The sequence below is a fragment of the Monopterus albus genome, unplaced genomic scaffold (genome assembly GCF_001952655.1).
Source record: "Monopterus albus unplaced genomic scaffold, M_albus_1.0 scaffold64.1, whole genome shotgun sequence".
NCBI classification, from domain to species: Eukaryota; Metazoa; Chordata; class Actinopteri; order Synbranchiformes; family Synbranchidae; genus Monopterus; species Monopterus albus.
The window spans coordinates 1,599,960-1,623,990 of record NW_018127944.1 but is presented as its reverse complement, the minus strand read 5'-3'; the positions used below and the strand labels follow the sequence as shown (position 1 = coordinate 1,623,990).

Genomic DNA, 24,031 nt, shown 5'->3' with positions numbered 1-24,031 from the left:
ATGTTTCCAAGAGTAATGTCAGTCTCAGGGACTTCTGGAAGTTTGACTTCAGCCTTGGTTTCTTGTAGTGCCACATCTAAATCTTTCTTTGTTGAGCTTGAATCAATGTCTTGTCCTTTGCCTTGGGGCACAGAAAATCCAAGACTTGGCAGTCTGAACTTGCTTCCTTTCTCGTCATGTTCAGTTCCTGTAGTTTTTATATCCACTGATGGGCATTTGATGCTGGGTGCTTCAGTGTTTACTGCAGGATCCTCTTCAGTAATGATGCCTTCGCACATATCTGGTACTTCTGTAGTGGTACTTGGAGTGCCACCTCCAAATTTTGGCCATTTCACTGTCGGCATATTCCATTTTGATGGGGATCCTTTCGTATCCTTTGTCGCAACTTTGATCTCAGGAGCTTTGGCTTCCACTTCAGCTGATGGGTCTTCAATGACCATCTCTGCCTCTGGAATAGAAACATCTACACCTCCAAGAGTAACGTCAGCCTCAGGGGCTTGTGGAGGTTTGACCTCAGCTTTAGCCTCTGGTAGTGTGATTTGTGAATTGTTTGGGGAGGAGCTCACATCAAATTCAGGCCATTTTATTCTTGGCATTTTGATGGCAAACTTTGGCTTTTTGACCTTGCTTCCTTGTCCATGAAGGTCACCCTCAATCTGCACAGGTTTGATTTCCAGTTCAGGTTTTTCAACATATATCTTTTGCTCTGGAATAAAAACAGGCATGTTTCCAAGAGTAATGTCAGTCTCAGGGACTTCTGGAAGTTTGACTTCAGCCTTGGTTTCTTGTAGTGCCACATCTAAATCTTTCTTTGTTGAGCTTGAATCAGTGTCATGTCCTTTGCCTTGGGGCACAGAAAATCCAAGACTTGGCAGTCTGAACTTGCTTCCTTTCTCGTCATGTTCAGTTCCTGTAGTTTTTATATCCACTGATGGGCATTTGATGCTGGGTGCTTCAGTGTTTACTGCAGGAACCCCTTCAGTAATGATGCCTTTGCCCATATCTCGTACTTCTGTAGTGGTACTTTCCAGTTCAGGTTTTTCAACATATATCTTTTGCTCTGGAATAGAAACAGGTATGTTTCCAAGAGTAAAGTCAGTCTCCTGGACTTCTGGGAGTTTGACTTCAGCCTTGGTTTCTTGTGGTGCCACATCTAAACCTTTCTGGGAGGTTCGCCAGTCAAATTTGGGTCCTTTTATTCTTGGCATTTTGATGGCAAACTTTGGCTTTTTGACCTTGCTTCCTTGTCCATGAAGGTCACCCTCAATCTGCAGAGGTTTCATTTCCAGTTCAGGTTCTTCAATGGCCATCTCTTGCTCTGGAATAGAAACATCTACACCTCCAAGAGTAACGTCAGCTTCAGGGGCTTGTAGAGGTTTGACCTCAGCTTTAGCCTCTGGTAGTGTGATTTGTGAATCTTTTGTGGATAAGTTCAAATCAAATTCATGCCCTTTAAAGTTTGACATTTTCATGGCAGTCTTTGGCATTTTATCCTTGCTTCCTTGTCCTTCAAGCTCACCTTCAATCTGCTGAGATTTAGTTTGCAATTCAGGTTTTTTGATGACTATCATTTGCTCTGGAATAGAAACATCTACACTTCTAAGAGCAATGTCAGTATCATGGACTTCTGGTAGTTTGTAATCTGCATTCTTTTTTGAAAGGCTTACATCAATTTTAGGCCCTTTTTCCTTTGGCATGGAAATGATGAGATTTGGCATTTTAAATGTACCATCCTTCCCCTGTCTTTCAAGTGTTTTCATCTCTGCCCCATCAGTGATTACCTCTGCATTGGGCACATTTATGCTGATATCTGGAGTAACAGTTTCAAATCTGGGCAGTTTAATCAAGTGCTTTTCAGCTTCAGTATCTTTTACTTCACCTCTTATTGCTGGAATGGACTTCTCAGGTTTTGACTTTGTAGCATCAAGAGTAACTTCACAACTTGTAAGCCTCACACCATCCACTTTATTGGCTGGCGAACCACCTTCTGAATCAATATATTCAATGCTCTCAAGTTCAGGCATTTTGAAATCAGATATGACTTCCCCAGTTTGCCCCTTGGTTTTCTTTGGTCCACTTTTTGATGTTTTTACTTCTGGGACCAATATAATCCTTTCTTCTTTAACTGTGTCTTTTTTTTGCTCAGAGACCAATTGTTTTGGCAAGTCAATTCCAATGTCCGGGATTTTTATATCTGGTTTTGCCATTTCAACACTAGGCATTGTTATCTTCTCCTTTGATTTTTTATCTGATTTTTTTTGGCTGAGTTTAACTACAGGTTCATAGTCAAATGCGATGGCCTTTGTGCGTTCTGTTTGGTCAGTTTCTTGTGGCTGAAGAATGGCTCTTTCTTGTGCACTTTTTTGGCTAGGTATTGTAATATTGTCTTGTTTATACATCTCAGTTTTAATTTCTTTGTCACTTTGTTTTGGCTTAGTTTTGGAGTCCTTTTCAGTTTTTATCAAACCTACCTTTGTTTCAGTTAAAGGTTCCTCAGCTAAAGTTAAATCAGCAGGTGTGATCTTTGGTAGTTTGACCATAGTCTTGGAGATTTCTGGAGAGGCATTTATGTCAAACTTTGTGAAATGTGTCTCATATTTTGTTTTAGCATCTACAACTTTAGTAGGTGTTTTCACTGATATTCTTTGTGCATTTGCATCAATCACAGTAATTTCCTCAGGAATAGGCATTCCATATGTGTCAACCTTAGGTAGCTTATATCCAGGCAATTTTGAAACTGCCTCTTTCACACTGTCAACATCAATTGACAGTTGTACAGTTTCAGCTTGAATTTCATTAGAATTCTGTCCTGTAAAAACAGTTTTAGGCTCTTTAATGACTTTGTCTTTGGTCCTCATAGACTTGTCTTCCATACCTGGAATCTCAATGTCTTCACGTTTGGGAAGTTTTGTTTTTGGAAGACTGCGTTTTGACAGTCTGTCATAAGGGTCTTCGATTGCCCCTGTCTCCTCAGTTGTAATCTGCTCAGTTTTAGCTGTACATTCTTCACCATTTACATTCTTTTCTTGTATAATTCTCTCAGTAGCAATTTCACTCAGGTCTACTTTAGGCTGTTTATATGTTGGTCCTGTCTTGGTTTCCTGTTTTTGTTTTGTGTCCTTTCCTCTCCTTGTTTTTTCTTCACCTTTCTTCTGAGATTTTTGTAAAAATGTGACATCAGATATATCAAGTTCCACCTTTGGTACACTCATTTTCACAGATTTTTGTGGAACTATGGTTGAACTCTCACTGCTGATTATTTGAGGCTCAGCATCAAGTGTTAGTTGATCTCCCTTTGGTTCTTTGTGTGACTCCAAACTTGGGAAGACGTCATATTTTCCAGATTGATCCTCCGTTTCAGTACTTGCACCTAGTGTTTTTAGTCTTTTTGGTGAGGATTTTGTTTTTGCATCTTTTTTATCCTTCCCTAAAATTTTCACTTTTAATTCAGACTTTTCTTTGTTTTTTCTTTTCTCATCAGGAGACTTGATGCCAGAGGGGCTTTCTTGATCTCCCAGAGGCACAATTAGATCTGCTGTTTTCATAATGCTCTTTACACTAATCTTCACCTTGTGCTGAACATTTTCAGTAAGTGTTTGATCATTTTGCTCAGCTCTTGAGTCTTCCACTCTTTTCAGGTCCTTTGCCACACAGACGTCAGGTGTTTCCTGCATGTCTACTGTGTGGTCAGTGTCGTCACTGCTCTGCCCAGTTGTTGGTGCATCTGTTTCCTGGTCTTCAGGTGAACTTATGTGGTCTCTCTTTGTTGGAACAGTAGCTTTTGTTTTGTACCTTTTTTTGCCTTTGAGAGCATCCTGAGATTTTATAGGTGACTCTGTGTCACTTGTGGTTGGGCTGAGCTCCAGTTTCTTCTGCTCATCAGCCTCTGAGGAACTGTGAGACCTTGTAAAACGGGACTTTTGTCCTGATCCAAAAGAGGGGAACTTGGGCCACGAAATACGTGCATCTCCATGCCTTTTGGTTTTTCCTTGCTCTCTCATCTCTGGAGTGTCGAGCTCTTCTTCCTGTTGAGCAATAGAAATATGGATTGTCATTTTTAGCCCCAAGACTATTTATCAGAAAGGTTTTGAGGAGACAATTTGAAAATAGTTACAGGGATAGTGTCAGAATCGATGCCAGGTTCAGTCTCTGTGCTTTTTTGGTTGCGTTTCAAACAGAGCCTCACTCTGTAAGCGTGAGCATGCCCCAGAATCCGAACAGCGTCCTCATATGGCATGCTGTCAAAATACACAGTGGCACTCAGAACCTGATCACCTGTGTAAAAAAAAAAGAGCACAAATATCTCAGAAGCAAAAGATGAGATACTGTTTCATGAGTGATAACAGGAATTATTCAGTGGAATGAAAATTACAAATACAGTATTATTTCTTTTTAAACTGGCTCTTAAAGTTTCTTTAGTGAAGATAATGGTATTTACATGGACAAAAGTGTTAGTACTTAGTCTTTTTGTAGTTTTAAATTAGGTATTTTTTCTAGCTTTTGATATTTATATGTTGAATATCTCGGAATAAAATGAGGAATTTACAAGTACCACAGATTTTCCAATGTACCTAATTTCAACTATTTCTCAGTTTGATTATTTAGAGCATTTTTAGTTTTCCTTGCAATTGCAAATAATGTCTCTAATGGTTTCAAATTTCAGCTGTTAGCATACCTTCTTTCAACTTCAGGCTTTTTGAGGCTGGTGACTCTGGTACCACTTCCTTAATGAAGAGTCCCTCTTTCCCCCCTCCACCATAAATTAGACCTTCTGCAGAGCCATCTTTGGCTGTTTTCACTATCACCCCAGACTCAGGGCTGTGAGCTTCCTGTCAGCACATCAAAATAGAAAGAATTATCATTGCACCTTTAGCTGGGTTTTTGCAGATACAGTACAGAGAGGAGCAGGTGGGATTGACTCACCTTCAGTTTACTCATCTTTGGAGTCGAGCACTTTTCAAACATGGACCCAAGCCCAGAGAGTTTGCTTTTCTTTACACTCCCACTTTTGTGGTGTGAGTCATGCTCTGTTGCACCCTTAAAGAAAAACAGAGACAAATCTTTAAATGTTTAAACATAATATTCTAAAAAGATTAATGTTGAAGACAGAGCTTCAGCCTTAGTAAACAGAAAAAAGAATAGATATTTCATAGAAGAATAGAGATATTTCATCACTAACAGTCTTTGGAAGCATTTGAACTGAGAGAGAAAGGTATATATTCTACATATATGTACGTTGATACATGGGAGTAGCAGTAAACAAAAATAGAAATCCCATTTTATAGCATGCACTGTTGACTGGACACAGCAGAAAGCCACTAAGTTTATACAGACAAATTGTTGATCAGTTGCATCCTCAGATTTCTACTTTGTGCATTCTGTGTACTCACTTCATAATAATAATAATAATAATAATAATAATAATAAAGAACGCCCCATTTAGTTCTTTTTCAGGGTTTTTTTCCTTTGCCCATGCAATACTGTGCTTTTAATGCATTTCATTTTCCTTCTCAGCAGCACACATTCATCGAGGGATGTCAAAGATAGTAACAGTGTGATTAAAGCCAAAAACCCCAAGTACAGTATATCCACATATCTCAGTCCAAGATTAAATCTGTATTAAATCCAAGCTGTTCATAATGGTGAAAAGAACAAATTAATGCATAATTTAATCATTCTTAGTTTGAGGGAATTAATTGTCATTTGAGGAAATAAATTGCACAATTTATGGAATAATTTATCAAAAAAAATAAAAATCCCATTCCATTTAGCAGGCGGTGTACTGTACAACAACACACTGTATTGTCTGTGGCTGCTTTAGTATAAGAAACAGCCAACACAGCAGTTTCCTCTATCAAAGATTTTACAGATTCTGACAAAGAATACATATTTTTGAGAGTGGCAGGCAAAAGGAGCACTACAACGCACATGTTTACATACAAAGGCACAAGCTTGCTTCTTGTGGTCATGGCTTTATTTCTCTAGCTCCATTTATTTATGGCCTGAACTAAACAGACTGTTGAATAGTTCAGTGTTTTTACAATCATTTAAAGTAACCAGGTTGAGTTCTTTAAATGTTATGTTAAATAGATATCCTGTTTCCCCAACTGAGGTGAGAAAAAAGGAAAGACCCAGTTATTTCTGCTGGAGAGGCCATCTTACATTTTAACTGCATATCCAGGTTATGGAGTGAGTGGGTTCTTTGATTTAGTGTCTTAACCGGGTTTCTCCCTGTAGCCTGGTTTGTTGTGGTCATATGATATAGTGGTATGATGGTGTTCTTTACCTCTTTGTCACTGTCTGTGTATTTTTCAGATTCAGGATATTCTTCGACGGGAGACGATCCTTGAGGGCGTGGTCTCTCTTCCTCTGTGAACGCAGGTGGCTCATCAGATATCTGTGTGGACATGAGGTCAGTCAACACAAAAGCAACATGGTCTGCTCCTAAAACAGTTATTCAGTCAGTGTTATTCAGACTTTTTTCATCTGCCTAAACATCTCCTCCTCTCCAGCCACCTGAAAAACACTTTTAAAACTAAAACACATTCCTGAACAAGGAAGGTTTAGAGAGAACTGGATCACAAATTGTGTGATAACACCTTGTTATGCCAAAGGCAGCACAGACTGGATGTGTAACTGTTTGGCAATTAATTATTGTCATATTAATGGTGTGTTTCCATGGATGGCAATGTTGGCAATTCTGTCAGCTCTACACCAGAGTGAAATATCAAAGCAATAAAATTATTGTATGTAGCACTAAATAATTTAGCACATAATAGTCCTTTGGTGATGAATCCTAATAACTTTGGTGATCTTTTGAATTTTCATTTAGTGCCACCAACAGTTTATGACTGGTTACTTCTGAAACTAATGACTGAATCTGTGATACTGTAGCTTCAGTCATATTGTGATTATTGTTAGATAGCATGTCAAAGTTCAGTGGCTAACATGCTAAACATTAGCACTTATTATTTCACTTAACAGCATAACTCCAAACCTACAGTACATGAGTCGTATTGGTTTTATGTAGTTTCATTCCAAAACTCAAGGATACAAACTGAATATCAAAACACACAATAAGTGAATTAAAAATTATGCGAATCTATCAAATATTCATTGATAAATGCTGGCATGATGAAGAGATTGTTTGTTTGTTTGTTTGTTTGTTGTTGTTGTTGATTGAAGCCAAGACCAAAACCTTTAGTGACAGATAAAGAAATCAAACCGAAAGACAGAATAAAACTTTTATGTGACTTTCAGTCACTGTGAAATAACTCACTGATTCGTCCTCTGTACCAGGCTCTGGTCCTCTCAGCCTTCGACCAGCTCCTGTTCACAAAAAAAAACCCAGATTGCCAAAATAACATCTGATGTGACATCTGCTTATTCTAAGTATGCTTTAGTAAATAGCAGAGCTTTATTCCTTTATGTTCTGCACACACAAGTGAATAACTGTCTCAAAATAATATTTTGCATAAACGAATGAAAGCAATGAAAACTGCGCAAATGTACACACACATACAAACAGAGGTTAAGTGCTAGTGATTGAGCAGTAAGCTGAGTCTTCCACCCCATCCGACTCCTGGTAGTTGTTTTAAAGCTCAGAGAGACACTGGAACACACAATGAGACTATTTAGGATTTTTCCTGGCAATAATTTCTCCAGGGGCCTGCTGCCTCCTCCATCTATTAAGCGATGCACTGTATCGACCCGCAGATTAGACTCTAGCTTCTCAGCTCAGCCCTTCAAGGCTGCTGAAATAGGAAAGTCTGACTCCGAATGAATCTGGTTAGTCTGAGTATTATTATTACATGCTCCAATACCTGACCTATATTTGGACTGATTCCATTTTAAAATACGCCTTTATACAGGCAAATTTGAGAGTTCTATTGTATCAGAATTCCTACTTAGGGATGTAGTTCATTTGTTAATAGTCAAATTTAAAAGTTGATAACTGTAGATTATTGTATAAAAAGGGTCGACTTTTGAGGAGAAATCGTGTTGCACGGTCTCTTACTATAAACATCTCCAGATTTTCTGTGGTTTCAGATCCTCATTGGTTAATACATTCATATCACCAAGAAGCCACTGATAAACATTTACGTTGCCAGTATACGTTAGTACTGAATAAATGCAGCTGGACTCAGCACTAAGGATGAAATTATTTCTATTGCACATAAAATGTTTTTCACCTTTAAGCAGCTGATTAGTCTTTTTTTCTAATGGGGAACCAGAAGTGGTTTACTGAGCAAATGTATCATAAAAAACAAACAAACAAAAATGTTCGGGGTACAATCTTTGCTCCACAGTTTTTATGGATGTTTTCGTGTTCTCTTACTGCTGTTAAAACCAACTGGTCTGTATTAAAATATACAAGTAGAGAGCTTTCTGTGAATTAATTTGAAAACAGCCTTTGTTCTGGCTGTTCAGGCTACAAGTGCAAAACATATAATTGTGGGGATAAGTATTCCTTTAAAACCTTGAAAAAGTGTAACAACTTTTCAATTAAATTTATATAACAGTCCTAAAATGATCCACACTATTGAACATATATACTGTAGCACCATATAATTCTTCAGCTAGCACTGACACCCCACCCACAACCTCACATTAATGTGCGTCTTGTGAAGAGTTCTTACAGCCTGTGTAAGCGCATTAGAAGACAGTTAAAGCAAGAGACCGATGGTATAATGCCTGTTATTCTATCAGGGTGTGTCACCGCCTCAAGTTTGGTTATCAGAGATCAAATAAAATTATAGCTCTAAAAACTTGCATTGTCATCACAGAATCATGTTCCTTTAACACCAAGATTAGAAATCATATCTGACAGAAAAGACCCACACTGTGATCTCTGTCCCAGTGAACACGCCACAGTCTAAACATGTACTAAAAGCCTTTATTGCTGCCTGTTTAAAGTCAAGTGCTGAATGAATTCTTATCATACTGTCATCAACATCTCAGAGTTTTAGAATGAAAGCTCATTCTGTGGAATCAAACACAGCGCACCTACCTGCTGCAGCTGTTTGCTTAACTCCAGGGAATTAACAGCGTGTTATGGACACGTTGTTCCGACTGCACTTAAAGATTCCTGGTGTGAGTGTGACTCTTAAAGTAACGAATGTGATTTGTTTAGTCACAGGTAGATGGGGCGGGGCCTATTTTGGTCACCTTGCCTAAATTTACCACTCCCATATTGAATTAAATGTTTTTAAAGGTCCTCATGGTGATATTGTTCAGAGACTTTGCACCTGTTTATTATTCCTTAAAATAACTTTAAATTTAGATGAATTTATGATTGATTATTATAAATACACCATCTTAAATTTGGTTACTTAATCAATTACCCAAATGAATTACAAAACTACTTTAAAACTACTCAATCTAGCTTCTTTTTAACCCAGAGGGTCCAGTTAGACTCAATACAGACACCATAAGCTGCTCCTAACTGCTCTTTGCTACCCCCATCACATCCGGTTACCTAAAGTGATCCATAAACTATGGATGGCTGTTTGTAACAAACTGTACATAAATGAAGCTAGCATTAGCTGACTAACAGTAAATGTGTCAGTCCAGTTACTGCTAATGTGACACAAAGCTCCAGTTACTTCCAATTAAAATCATATTAATTAATAAGCTATGACTATGCTAGGTGGCTAATGCTACCAAAACAAACAGGTTAGCTTTAGATGCTAACACATCCAGAAGAAAGAAGGCCACATCTGAATCCAGTCTGAGTCCTCTGGCTGCTTTTAACCCTCTCCATGTCAAACAGCCAAACCCATGTTAACCCTGGTTGTTGCTCTTTCTTTGTCCCACTCTCTCTGTGCTAAAGATGCCACCTCTTCACTCTGGCAGCCGCTGGTTCAGACTTTTAGCTGCCCAGAACTCCTCCATGTCTGATACGTCTACTTGTGCTTGTTGTAACCTTGGCTAGATGCTAGGCGGGGCTGACTTACAGACCATACTTTGACAACACAGGGTGGAGAAGCTGGAATAACAACAGAAGGGCTGTAGGCAGCAGAGTGACATGGGGGGTGGTATAGCTGAGAGTAGGATGGCTGATTAATTGGTTAATCATTTGCTTTATGAAATGTCAGAACATAGTACAGTCACATCTTCTTGGAGCCAAAGGTCACATCTTTAAATACCTTGTTTAGTCTGAAAACCAAAAGGTATTCAGTTCACTGTGATACTGTATATTACAAAGAGAAGCAGCAAATTCTCTCATTTGAGAAGCTGGAACCTGAGAAATCGTAGCCGCTTTTTTTTCCATTTTTGCTTGATATGAATGAAATGAATAATCGGGTGACAAAATAGTTGCTGATTATTTTTATCAATCCACTAAATTGAGTAATCGTTCATGCTCTATGAGACAAAAACCTACTGTAGACGTGTTATTTTAAACATGAGTCTTCTTGCACACAAAGCCTGCAAATATATTAAATGTGCTTCTTGAAATGTAAACAGATGAAAGTCTCCTGTGCAAATAGAGAAGCAGAGATACTAAATGCCATAACAAATGGATTAGAAGGAGGAGACATACTTTGAAACAGGAAGCTGTTTGTCACTGAAATAGTGCACTGGAAAGGAAACACCCTGGGGAGATATTGACATTCAAGTCTGATAAATGTCGTCCAACTCTGATGTTATGTACAGACTTTCAGAAGAATTCCTTCTTGTGTTATATGGCCTGTTTTTAAAGTGTTTTAAAGCTACATCGATCTTTTCAGTAGCAACTAATATAGTGCAGTGTCATCTTTTTAAATTAGTACTATCAGTAATTGTATACTTTAGAGGTTTCAGACATCTAGTACATTCACTATTCTGTTTTTACATAGGTGTTACGTGGAGCTACTGGCACCCAGTGTCTTCAGGAAGTTAAGCTGAACAGAATTAAATAGATTCATTAAATTAATTGGAGTGTTTGGGTCCCTCAAGGCTGAAGACTGTCATGTGCAATATGTTAAGTACATAGCTGTAGTTCTGAATCATGGTATCAGTGTGGGCAGTGTGTTTATGGAGGATTAAGGCCCTGCATGTCATGACTGGATGATGTATGCAGTTCACCACTTCATTCAGGCAGAGGGCCAGTGTTCCTGCCACAACTACTGGCACCTTACATACTGAACCTCCTTTCTCAAATATTTGTCATGTGGGCGTTGCAGACGCCTTGATAACAATTCTGCTGGGTATAATTGTTAAAATCATGTGTAGAGGCCATACACCCGCTGGAGCTATCCTAGTTTTTATGTAGTAAATGATCATAAAGCTGTTGCCTGATGTTCTGATTTGACTTTTGTGGCAGTATTCTGCACATATAGAAGTACAAGCAGTAGATGCTGAAGTCATTTGTGGTGCAGATCCTGCATGCTTCATTTTTGGGTACAATTGCAGCTCTGGATTTGGGTGTGTCTCATCTCTCTGTGTTTGTGCAGATGTAAACTGCAGGCACTGTCTGCTGTAAACAACACTGATATTGATACTTTCACTCCTCTGTACGAACACAACGGCATGACAGTGAACCTCTCACATAATCGCTTGGTTTAAATCAGGAAACAGACAGTGAACCTCTCACATAATCGCTTGTGTTGGCATCAGTTTAAATCAGGAAATGAGGACTGCAGTCTTAGAATTTTAAATAAGTTTGTTGATGTACTCTCAACTAAAAATCCTAACTGTACTGTGTTGGTTGTCTGTCCTCAGCTCATCTCTTACATAACCACCTTCTGCTCCAGTTTGTTCCCAGTTGAAAAGCACCTGGAAGGCTTCCTGAAGCTCCCCTCTTCACTAAACTAATATAAAGTGACACAGCTCATTATTTGTGTTCCTGGATTTGGATTTTGCTCATTTTTGGTTTGACTGACACCAGCTCCTTTCATTGGAAGGCCATTTGTTTGAGTCCAGTTATAATAAGATTTGGGCAAAGGAAACAAACAGAATTACATTCTCTGCATAATCTGCATGGATTACATATATGAACATGAGGCTACAAACGTGCATGTTGTCAGTCTGTTAATCTGCTGCTGACTTAAAGTGAGTTGTTGTCAGTCTGTTAATCTGCTGCTGAGCTTCATCACAGAATTCATATCTTGATCTGCCAGTATTCCCACAATGCACTACTCTACAACACAGGCACACAAAGTTAGATCAGGTCAGCAATCACTCCCCCAATCAAACACTTTTTACTGTTTGTTTTGCCTCACATGCCTGGAGCAGCAAGCGACTTTGATTTACTGATCATTTAGCTGGGTTACTTGATCAGAGGGTCTGACGGTAAATGTTAGTTACTGCTGAAAGTGTTCACTGAACAGTATAGGGTTACTCTCATGACAGTAGCCTGTTTTGACCACAGCCATGTAAATAGAGTCTGGAGAAGCAGCTTTGTTTTCTATTAAATTCACTTAAGTGTACTATTAAATCTATAAGTCTACAGGATGTTTTGGAGGCGTTTTCCTCCCTGTTAAGAATGAACATCTAAATGGAAACACTGTGTGTATATACAGTATATAAAGCAATGTCCAGCTGGTTGATGCATTTTAAAACAAATGCTCAGGTTGAATGTTTTCAGTAAAGCTACTTTGAGTGATAGAAGACATATAAACTATTCAAGTGGTGTAATATTGATTTAAAGCTGCTTTAGGCTCTGCTGCTGAGCAGATTAGCCATCTCGACTGCCTCATTTCCTTGCTTGCGCTCTCTCTCCTTGTTACGCACTCTTTCTCTGACCTTGAGCGTCGCCTGGAGCCTCTCCACGTCATCTGGGACATTTATTTCAAATAAACAGCAGAGGTAAATGAAGACGATTATGGGAAATGGAAAGCATAAACATAAAAATACTGCATTAATAATTTAATACACAGTACATATCCACCTCTTAAAGCTCCTGCTAAAGCATCCACCAATGCAGTAACATGTCAAGATATCCACTAATAAACATAATTCTTTTCTAGACAATTGGAAGACATTTTGCATAGATAAGCAGTTACCTGAGACAGACGATAAACTCCAGTGAGCATTGTTGCAACTTGATTTATGCCATTTTTATACATAAAAATATGCTAATAGTTCTGTTTGACTTACACATTATAAGTAAAAAAAAAACTTTCAAGCAAAATAATGTTTCCTGAAAATAGTGGTGTAAAACTGTGCATTGTGCACCAGAAAACATTTGCTGAATGGAAACACAAATATGTATGGAGCCAACAACGCCATTTCAGCCTTGTAGTGTCTGCAAAAGCGACTTGCATAATGAAATTCTAACCATTAAAGGATTAGTATGTCAGTCATTCATTGTGATGGATAGTGACGCATCCGTGTTTACCCAGCTGAATCTGAAGATTCTTGATCCATGTCATCAAAATCTACATAACTATGTTCTGTACTTGATCAGATATGGTTTATTTACATTGCATCTACAGTTTGTCATTTTAAAGTTATGCACAGACAACATCAACATCCATGAGATGGACCCATAAAGATAGAATGAATTTGCAATAAATAATTTCCACCTGTGCACTGCTTATGCTTCAGAGCGTTCAGTATCTTTCATTTTTAGAAATTTTAGACTAAGCAGTAAAACTGATGCAAGTTTACAGGTAATCTGTCACAGGAAGCGTTCAGCTTTAGAGCTTACACCTGTGGGGATTCTGCCAGCAAAGGCATTACTAATTTTGGGAATCTTTTTTTCCCATATTTCAGCAGCTGGTTCATCTTTAGCCCCAGGAAGTTGTCTTCTATTACTATCTGCGTGATCCTGATTTCTGCTTTGCTGAATTGCGCAGTAACCGAGTCTGTTTGCTTTTCAGCTGCGACTACAAACACAGCAGGAGGGAAGCAGGAGAAGTGCGGAGGTGCCTGACATCCACTATGATGACATCTTGAAACACTCCCCCGTACCCTGCAGACACACCCAGTGCTCAATGCAGGTCAGCAACACAACACAACTCAGCATCAGGACCAGCTGCCTTAAATTTGCTCACTGGCTTCATCACAAACACATAAACATAATCTCTCCCACTGCACTACTGAACCCTGCTGCTGATTCAGTGAATTGCTCATGGAAAGACAGCACAGACAAAATCACAGATAGAGGAAAAACAGAGCAGAGAGAGAGTGATGCCCACCCGTTCCTGACGAGGCAGCTTGCCAGTTGGGGAAGGCCAGGTGGAAACAGTCGCACATGATGGCAGCGGTGGTTGAGATGGCGGCAGCAGAGACGAGGTCCTGGGTCAGGCAAGCGGGGGAGTTGGAGGGAGAGACAGTGTTGGTGGAGGGTTAGTCAGGTGCTGCTGCTGCAGCTTCCCCCGCCTTGTGCTGGATCAGTCTGTGTTTGCAGGTCAGAGCGCCGCAGCGCAGCAAGAGATGAGTTGCAGAAATAACAGGCGAGCAGAGAGAGTTAGAGCTCACTGCTGCCTCTGAACTGTCCACCGAGTGAAGGAAACTCCCTCGCCTGCCCCATAAACATGGACCTCCAGAGCAGCATGCTAACTTAATTATGGGAGGAGCTGCCCCCCACCCCCCAGCACACACAGATACATCCCTCAGTTCTTTTCTACTCCTCCTCCTCTTCTTCCTCTCTCCTGTTTTCAATCTCAGTGACCATCCTAGTTGGACAAGGACAATCAGGATGTCAGCTTCTGGCTCCAGCAGTGATGAGAGTGGGGTGAAATCGTTTATTGACATGGGGCAATAACTCAATTTGAAGACATACACTTAGTTTAAAACACCTCACTGTGGACAGGGAGGCAAGATGATGAGGATTTCAGCAGGGCAAAGCGTGTAAGGAAACTGAGGGAGATCAATCTAAACAGCGCCAGTTATGGTGGCCTGTGAGGCTCAGGTCAGAACAGCAGTTTTCAAGATTACATTTTGAAATGACAAATGATAAAGTAAATCTGTGCTCTGGGCACACTGACTCCAGGCACAAATACAGTGTCGCAAATACAGTAAACATGTAGCTCAGGAACCTACAGTGTGATTCATCCAGCGTGCAACCAACAGAAAGAGAATATGTGTTCACATGGCGAACGAATAAGGTAGTCATGTGTTATGAAGTATAGATGCTAATGTGGAAGCATAGAAAGATTAAGCCTGAGAGTTATAACGCTGATGATGCTACCTCAGATTGAGACTTAAAAAACATCCGGTTTGTCTTAAATTGCTACCCTAACATTAAAATATTGTAATTTCATCTTGCACAAAATTTCAGCTTCAATTCGACCTGAAAGTATCAATTATAACAGTTAATTAATTTGTTTTTCAGCAAAGAAAAATAATGTACCACAGTCTGTCCAATCACTTAACCATCATCAAATGAAAATGTCTCTGGTTCCAGTTTCTAAAATGGGAGGACTGCTGCTTGTTTTTAGCAAGCAGTTACAGATATCACTTTGGGCTCCAGGCACTTATTTGGGGATTTTTTAATTAATTACAGACAATACAGGAATATCAATAATTGACATCAGTGATAAAAGTTATTGTTAGACGGAATCTTAAAGCTTTGGTGATCATAAGTGTATCTGTCTCCTATGATGCGACTTGCTTGTCCTGCCTTCCTCAAGCGACTAACCAGGTCTTTGCCTGACTCAGACTGAACATGTGACTTCAAGTGAAAGCTGTTACATCTGAAGGAGAAGACACAGGTTAAGAGCTTTTGAAAACTGGACAATTACAACATGGCCGCTGTCCAAAAAAAGAGGCTTCAACTCCCTCAGGAGGAGGTTATTTATGCTGACCATATATGTACCCAAGGGGTGCTGGAGAGGATGATAACCCCTTGCATACATCTCCTTCATGAGCATCAGGTTTTATTTGAAAATCTATTTGGATGTTTTTACCTGCCTGCTGACCAAATCATGGCTGCACTCACCGCTTCTCTGGGTGCTCTTGTGTTTTAAGAGCTAAGTGATGTTAGGACCTGAGAGAGAAGCTAGTGGTGCATTAGCCATGTTGGCCTCAGCCCTCAGATCAATACTGCAGAAGTGCAAGGCAGCACTATGGTGACAGGAAGCACAGGTATTAGGTAGTTTCTACTGTCCAGACCTGCAGTATCTCAAGTATGGGTTTTCCTGCAGTATGCAATGTTTACGCTTTACATGTCTGTACAAAATAACTACAATAATATAGTATAAAAACACATATGCAACAGTATTCCAGGATGAGTGTCTTCCACAGCCCGGCCAAAGCGATGATATCAGGTATCAGGACGGATATTTTTAGGCACATTCTCAAACTCTGTTCAGTTGACATGCGGTTACTTTCCAGTTATGCAATGATTCAGTCTGATAAAACTAAATGAGCAATTATTCAAATGTGAGCTAATAATTACAGTTATTTTATCTCATTATACATTGAGTCACACTTCAGTTTAGCTAATTTAATGAAACCGCTTCTGCTCTAGCTTCCTTTTCTCCTTTAAACATCTCTGCATTTGTGATTCTAAAAATGTTTTTGTCTCTGATTCTACATTCAAGTCAGACAGATTCAGATGGATGAGATAATCTCTTTACCTCTTTTCCTTTTTTTTTTTTACTTCTTGGCCATGAGCATGAGCATGAGCAGGCAAAGTGACACAGCATTTAGTTTTGGCTCAAGTTCAAAAAGCTCTAAATCAGTTCCTGGCCAGAAGGAGGAGAAAATATTGACCACAAGCTGAACAGCTCTATTCTTCTTTGTCATCAGTCCCTGAGGCTTTTTATTCATTTTTTGATCATATATGAGATTTTTTTTAGTATTTATCAGACAACATGTTGAGCATGAAAATGCTAGAGGACAAAAAGACATGAGTCAGAGCAATGTGTACATCACTACCAAAGACTGGCCTCCTTCTGAGGTAGCATGTCACCAGGTAGTGTCCTTCGGCACTATCACATAATATATACATTTGTGTGAAAGAAGTAACGATTTGTGTTTAGTCTCGTAAAGGAAGGTCTTGTTTGACTCACAAGTAAGGTCAGGTAAGTAAGAATCGTCAGAATTGTCAGTTGATCACAAACCCAGTGCTGATAAAGTCTCTGCCTCTTCTAACCTGGTGCTAACACACAACACCTATGACAGTTAAGACTAACTATGGAAGACACGAACGCTTTCAGATAAAACATTCATATGTATTTGTATGTATTTGTATTTGTTTAATTCTTTTTTGTGCTTTCTCTCTTGTATGTGCTTTGTCCTTAGGGACCAACACCTTCTGACTTTCCCATCCTGCCTATTGTACTTAAGCACATTAATTCCAATTAATGATGCAAATATTCACCAACAGCTAACAAATGTAAAGTTTAATTTTCTAAATGCTCAGTAATTTCCTGTTGTTTTTAGCCAAATGATTTATAACCAGGAGGAGTGAGGGCATTTGTTGGGACCTATTTTCAGCTGCAGATCAATGCATATTTGATACTCTAGTGAGTATTTAGCAACTAAATTGCAGGTTGTTCCTGCTGCATTGAAATGTTAGATTTTATAGGAGAACAATAGCATCCATCTGTATCACACTGAGACATCAAGGAACACACAATAAGGAACACACAATGCCCTTTAAGGTTTGGAACAACTTCATTATGGGCATTTAATATACTTCAGACGTAGGCAGAATTTAGTAAAACAGGACACAGGGATACTGAGTACGTCTGGGTTTGAGGAAGAAGGACAGGCATGTCCAAAATATCACAGTGACTTGCTTTGACTTGAAATCATTAGAAATGAAGGGATTTATTACTCTGTTTAACAGTTTGTTATGTTGCTTTGCTCATATTGTTGCCACAGAAAAGTATTTTTTGATTTATAGAAACATAAGATAGGAAAGTGGAAAATGTGAAGATATCGTTAAGCAGAATATGGATTTGATTTATAGCTAAATCTACAGCTCATTGTAACTTGTACTGTTCATTGTACAGAATGTGCCTTTATCCTGCAGGATATGTAAAAACATACAGTATACTGACTGTTTCTCTCATATGTTTTGCAGTTTGAGCTGCATTTACCACATTCGTGAAGTGGATTCAAGGCTGAAAGGTTGCTGGTTCAAATCCCTGGACATACAGGTAAAAGAGAAGTTTTCCATTTTTTTGGCTGGTTCAGTAGCTGTTGTAATCAGTGTTACAGATATCGCTTTGGGCTCCGGGCACTTATTTGTGTTTGTAAGCGAAGCAGCAGTGGGGCTGTGAAGGTGGGGGTTTCTGGGGGGAAAACTCAGAGGGTTTCCTCTGGATACATAAAATACCTAGAAATGTTTTTATATTTGAGGTTCACGCACCATCTTCACGGTTTGGTTTGGAGCTTAGTTGGTGTCATTAGGTGGGTTTCGACAATCTGCATTTACAAGGACAAGCGCTGATACTTGTGTTGCATCAGCTCTTGTTTGTATACAAACCCACAGACCTGATCTGTACCAGGACCTGATAATGAGTCAGGAGTGGAATATTAAATGCACCTTAACACATCGTGCATCCAGACAGAATGATTCCTGGAAACTGCACTGACCACTGAAGACAGAGCTGTACTCTGGTACAGCGGTTGATGGTGGGTGGCGGGTAATCTCCTCTGCAAAATTCATCCACTCTGACAGTGACTAAGACCTTTTGTACCTGCTAATTATCTGTAATCTAATCAAAAATAAAGCAGTCAAAATACAGAAAGAGCATGTTTTGAAAGCACTATATTGAAAATAGTCTGTAACATTTTGCCAGCTCCATTTACATACATGAGGGGAGCTACTGTATGTAAATCATCACACAACCCATATAATAACCAACTTTTTGATACAACAAACAAGTAAAACAATAAGAAACAGTATCAATTGAAAAGCACAGACAAGGCATCAAAGATAAAGTTAATATCAAAAAGTCAAAGTATACTCAAATACCTGTGAAGTAGTTACAAAAATATATAGATTTTACAGTCTGACTGAAAGGACCAGAACTAATAACTGTAATGAATGTAATTACAGCACATACATCAAAATGTGGCCCTCTCTCATGTGGTTACCATGTGATGGACCTCCATTCATACAGTAGTGCTGAAAGCACATCTGCCACATGCATGTGTCTCATCTAGATGTTACCAACCAGTGGCGTACGTGACTAATAGCTTCTACTCTGCCTTTAATTACCCGCATTTATAATTCATTTGGAGAAAATGAGATTGAACTACACTGGCAGTGCAGCCCTGTGGTCATTGTGATCGAGGGCTTTAGCTGGTTTGGTTGGTTTTTGGCTAAGACTTTACCGTTATCACCAGTATCATCATCAGAAATGCCACCATGTGAAAACCGTATAATTACATTTTAGAGGATTGTGATATTGTAAGCTGGAGAACTCCTACACCCCTCAGGCTTATCAAGTTTTGACATTGGTGGTATTTTTAATCAAGGTAAAAATACTCTATTACAAGTAAAAGTCATACATTCAGTTTTAGTTCAGTAAAATGAACAAGTATTAGAAGTATCACAAGTAAAAGCACTTACTTTACTACACTGTTGCTAAGCACCCCTGGTAGTTTTTGTCATAGGCTTATTATTGAACACATAAAATGTGACTTGATCTTCATTTGAGTCACAAGTGTAGGTAAACAAAATGTGCTTAAGCTAATAACACACAAACAATTATAGCCTTTCATGTTATTACTGAACACACCCAGTAAACATTTACAGTGCTGGTGGGAAAAGTAAGTGAAGTCTTTAACTTAATAACAGGTCGAAGCTCCTTTGGCAGCATTAACCTCAAACAAGCACTTCCTGTAGCTGTGGATCAGACGTGCACGATGTTCAGGAGAAGCTCTGGACCATTCTTCCTCACAGAGCTGCTTCAGCTCAGACAGTATCCATAGTACTCTACTGTCGATGTTTTCATGTTGGTATGAGAACAAAGAGCACCCTGACACTCCACAACACTACTGGGAAAATGTTTGAGGTTGAATTGTTTGAGAAGAACACATGGCACTACGTATGGTGTAAAAAGGAACCGTGTGCCAACATGAAAACATCAACAGTAGAGTACTGTGGAGGGAGCATCATGATTTGTGGCTGCCCTGCTGGCTCTGGGTCTGGACTGCTTCCCAACATGGAGGGGAAAATGAATTCCCCAGTTTATCAGGGTGTCCTACAGGATAATGTCAGGACAGCTGTCTGCCAGCTGAGGCTCAGAACAAGCTGGGTGATGCAGCAGGACAGTGATCCTAAAGACTGAAGTAAATCAATGACCGAACAAGTAAATCTGCCATGTGAAGCAGCTCAGTCAGAGCCCAGACCTCGACCCAGCAGAGATGCTGCGGCATGAGCTCATGGAGCTGTTCACACCAGACATCCTGGGATACTGTCTGAGCTGAAACAGCTCTGTGAGGAAGAATGGTCCAGAGTTTCTCCTGAACATCGTGCACGTCTGATCCACTGCTACAGGAAGTGCTTGTTTGAGGTTAATGCTGCCAAAGGAGCTTCGACCTGTTATTAAGTTAATAAAGAGTACACTTATTTTTCCCACCAGTACTGTAAATGTTAACTGGGTGTGTTCAGTAATAACATAAAAGGCTATAATTGTTTGTGTGTTATTAGCTTAAGCACATTTTGTTTACCTACACTTGTGACTCAAATGAAGATCAAGTCACATTTTATAACCACGTCATGGAGAAAACAAAGTCATCTCCAATGGTTCTTGCCACTGTATTTACTTTAGGCCAATACGCAACTTTTTATGTTGTCACTGAATATGGAAGAGCTCATTTTAGTGACTCTACATACGTTTAGGTTGTTTAATCTACAGGGAAACACGTTTCCTAACTGTGCATATGACAAATAAACACTTTGACCTTTGACCTACATCATATTTTAATAACTCATCCTACAGTTTGTCAGAAAAATTCTCACCTTTGACCTACATCATATTTTAATAACCCATCCTACAGTTTGTCAGCAAAATTCTTTACGTAAAGTAATGAGTAGCTATAGCTGTGAAATAAACGTATTTTAGAAGAAAACGTACAGTATTTTCCTTTGAAATGTAGTAAAGTATAAAGTATCATTTAGAAGCACTCAAGTAAAGTACAAGTACTTCATAGTTACTTGGTGAATAACTTGGATAAATGTAATTAGTTGTTGTGACAGAGAAGGTTTTGGTCATGGGTGTTTGTTACTGCAATGACCTGGTCGCTCACTTCAGCTTATTTCTTGTTTGCTGGTTCTTGGTTGCAACCTTTCCAAGAACGCCTTGATACAAAGCACTATGGCCTGTGGTACGTCTCTGTCTTAGTCAGTGGATTCGCTCAAGAAAAAAACATACCAGCAGCTCATTTGTTTCCCTCTGAAAAATGAATTGGAGCCTTTTAGTCCGAAGATGCAGATTCAAATCCATTTCTACATGACGGCAGGCGTCAGGTCGCAGCTTGGACCTGTACTTGAAGTTCCTCGGTGTCCAGATGACCTTGTAAGTCCCTTAATGGTAATCAGATAAAAATGAACTTGTTCCTCAGGGTTGTGTAGCTTGTCGGGCACATTCCCACTTCTGTCTTTATCATTTTGATGTCCATAATTTGTGTTTTTCCTACCAGTTACTGTACATTTTAAGCCTGGAGCTATTTATTTGACCAGTGTGGGGCGCTAGAACTCTTCACTAAAAGCACACCACCGAAATTCTTTGCCGCCTCTGATGATCTCATCCAAAAGAAAAACTGAATTTGTTTTTAAAAAATCTCATAAAATACCTTAAGATTAATGTGCAAAGACAGTTCAACAAACAGGTTGTTCATCATATGCGAGGTGTGCCTCAGACTACTCTGTGTATTGGCAGCCCCAAACGGCAGTAGTAAGTACTGTAAACACAAAATTCTTTTGTTTGCAGTTTACTCTTAAAGGACAGGTTCTATCTTAAAGTCTATCTTAAAACATTAGTCACATGCCCATAAAGACAGTGAAACAGGTTTTTTTAATAATCTGAAGTTAATATGATATTTCAATCTTCTGAGTAAGTCAAGCTGAAGTTGGTATTTTCCAAACTTACAGATGTTTTAATGCAAAATTCCCTCTTTTTGTTTCTCTCACTTACATTGGAAGCGTTTTAGGAGTGGATGGTAGTAATGGTCAGTATAAACAGAAAACCTGGTTCAGTGTTCATATGGTCACCTGACTGCAGACCTGGAAAATGGGAACCTATCCTTTAAGTGAGGAGTCATCACTGTTAGAGGGGATTTTACTGTCTCATAGTAAATGCAGCCCCACTTTACACTTTTCCTATAATTTATACAGATAAAACACATTTCTTTTAGATAACAAATTTGTTTTACATTAACATCTCGTCAAGTGCTACTGGATCTATCTGCCTACCTCCCCATCAGTACAGTTGTTCCATCCCATTGTTTTGCAGCTGCAGAGGGTGTTTGTTCTGTGAGTGTGTGCTGAGTCAGCCTGCTAGATGGAGGGTTTCCAAACCAGAGCAAACCAGAGCCCAGCTTTACTGCGCTGCAGCAGACAAATGTCTGCCTGCAGAGAAACATTAACCCGGAGTGAGACACCACAGCACTCTGCTGGGCCGCAGGCAGACATTTATACTGGACATCCAGTTTCACTGTGCTCAGTGTCATCACAGACAGACAGATGGATGGATAGATGGATATGGATGGCTGTATAGACAGACAGACAGATAGATAGATAGATAGATAGATAGCACTGCAATGTAACATAGGTGTGGCTATAGAATCAGACACGCTCTGTTCATGCGTTTAAATGGCAGCACCAGCAGTGCTTGTGTGCAGCAGTGCACGTGTTGCTCCTCCTCATGTGGCCACTCCCTGAATTCCAGCACTAGATTCCTCTGTCCAACATCATCTACTGCAACTCTGCTTCTGTGTCAGACTCACAAAGTTACGGTAAGAGAAAAATGGCACTGCAACAACACGCATGCTGTAAAGTAATGGAGGGAAAATAGATTTCCTGAATTTCCAAACATATTGTCACATTTTGCCTATTTGTGTTTAGTTATTTTTTCCCCTGATTCAAAGCCTAAATAGAATAGAAAGCCTTTAGCGTCATTGTACATTTTAAAACCAACAAAAACATGACCAGTATATACAATACATACAACTCATAAGTATAAAACTAATAAATACTTTAAAATAATAAAGAAGCAGTTTCTTATTCTTGCACAGAATGAATATTGCACCTACAACAATGTGAATTCATATGATATGTTTATGAATTGGTAGAATATAAAATTCTGATTGCCAGGGAAAGAAACTACTGTCAACAAGGCCAAATGTAGTTATATTTGATAGTGCATCTGTTGCATTTATGTAAACAGACAAATAATAAACCACAAACCATCAATAAGGCACAATTAAGGCTCCGTGGAGCTTGGTTAAATACATTTCACCCCCGGCTGCCATAGGGAAGCTTTTAGTTCTTAAGTAAAACCGACAGACAAAGGAGGTCAGTAAGAACACTTAGTGTAGTCATTTCCTCAAGTCCAAGTGTGAGGAAGTTGTCTTGCATTTGACTACGTCTGTTTTTTGAAACAGCTTTTCTCTTTTAACTCCATTGTATTTATCAGGTACACAAGTCAGTGCTTAATTTAAATTAGTTTAAACTACAGTACAGTACATAGTGTACTTCCCACTATTTTAATCCACAGGTACATTTGATTAATATTACTACCTTTCTTTTAAACAAGTACTATTCAGTTGTAGTACCGGCACATTTGATGTAGAATTCTTGTGGAATTCTTTTATTGAGCTGGTGTACTGCAGGGGCAAGTGTGAAATATGAGATTTGGCTTTTCACTCAATACTTTCCACGAGTGGGTTGAGTTTCACAAAACTGAGTGATGCTCTACTGTAAGAACCACTGGTTTTGCTGAAAACCACAGAAGCACAAGGATCAGGTTCCCTGCATAAGATGCGGCTGCAGAAACACCGGATAGCATCAACATACACCACTGAACATCAGTTTGAATTTGCACTGTCATGGTCAGCAAACCAAATCTGCTGTTCTGTCAAACGGCCACCAGGGAGCAGTATTGGCCTCTATTTGACTTCTCAGTCCTGTGCAGAAAAA

The 24,031-nt window shown here is 39.3% G+C and overlaps 1 protein-coding gene and 1 long non-coding RNA gene across 3 annotated transcripts in view; one reads left to right on the top strand and one right to left on the bottom strand.

Annotated features, from left to right (window-relative positions):
* The window catches only part of LOC109962449 (neuroblast differentiation-associated protein AHNAK-like), a 30,000-nt gene extending 15,561 nt beyond the window's left edge, over positions 1–14,439 (bottom strand). Inside the window, exons 1-7 of the mRNA XM_020604160.1 lie at positions 14,124–14,439; positions 7,280–7,329; positions 6,287–6,397; positions 4,924–5,037; positions 4,676–4,829; positions 4,115–4,275; positions 58–4,025 (exon numbers count right to left, since the gene is read on the bottom strand). Coding sequence (XP_020459816.1) covers positions 58–4,025; positions 4,115–4,275; positions 4,676–4,829; positions 4,924–5,037; positions 6,287–6,397; positions 7,280–7,329; positions 14,124–14,181 — 4,616 coding nt within the window. The 5' untranslated portion in view covers positions 14,182–14,439. The remainder of the gene's footprint in view (positions 1–57; positions 4,026–4,114; positions 4,276–4,675; positions 4,830–4,923; positions 5,038–6,286; positions 6,398–7,279; positions 7,330–14,123) is intronic.
* Positions 1–23,029, top strand: part of LOC109962450 (uncharacterized) — a 33,725-nt gene extending 10,696 nt beyond the window's left edge. The window contains exons 3-6 of one of the 2 annotated variants that reach the window (XR_002275261.1): positions 6,316–6,412; positions 13,806–13,925; positions 17,963–18,038; positions 22,347–23,029. This is a non-coding gene — a long non-coding RNA (uncharacterized LOC109962450). Of the gene's footprint in view, positions 1–6,315; positions 6,413–13,805; positions 13,926–17,962; positions 18,039–18,373; positions 18,707–22,346 lie in introns of those variants that run through there. The other variant, XR_002275260.1, reaches the window with a different exon arrangement.
* Positions 23,030–24,031: the final 1,002 nt, after the last annotated feature.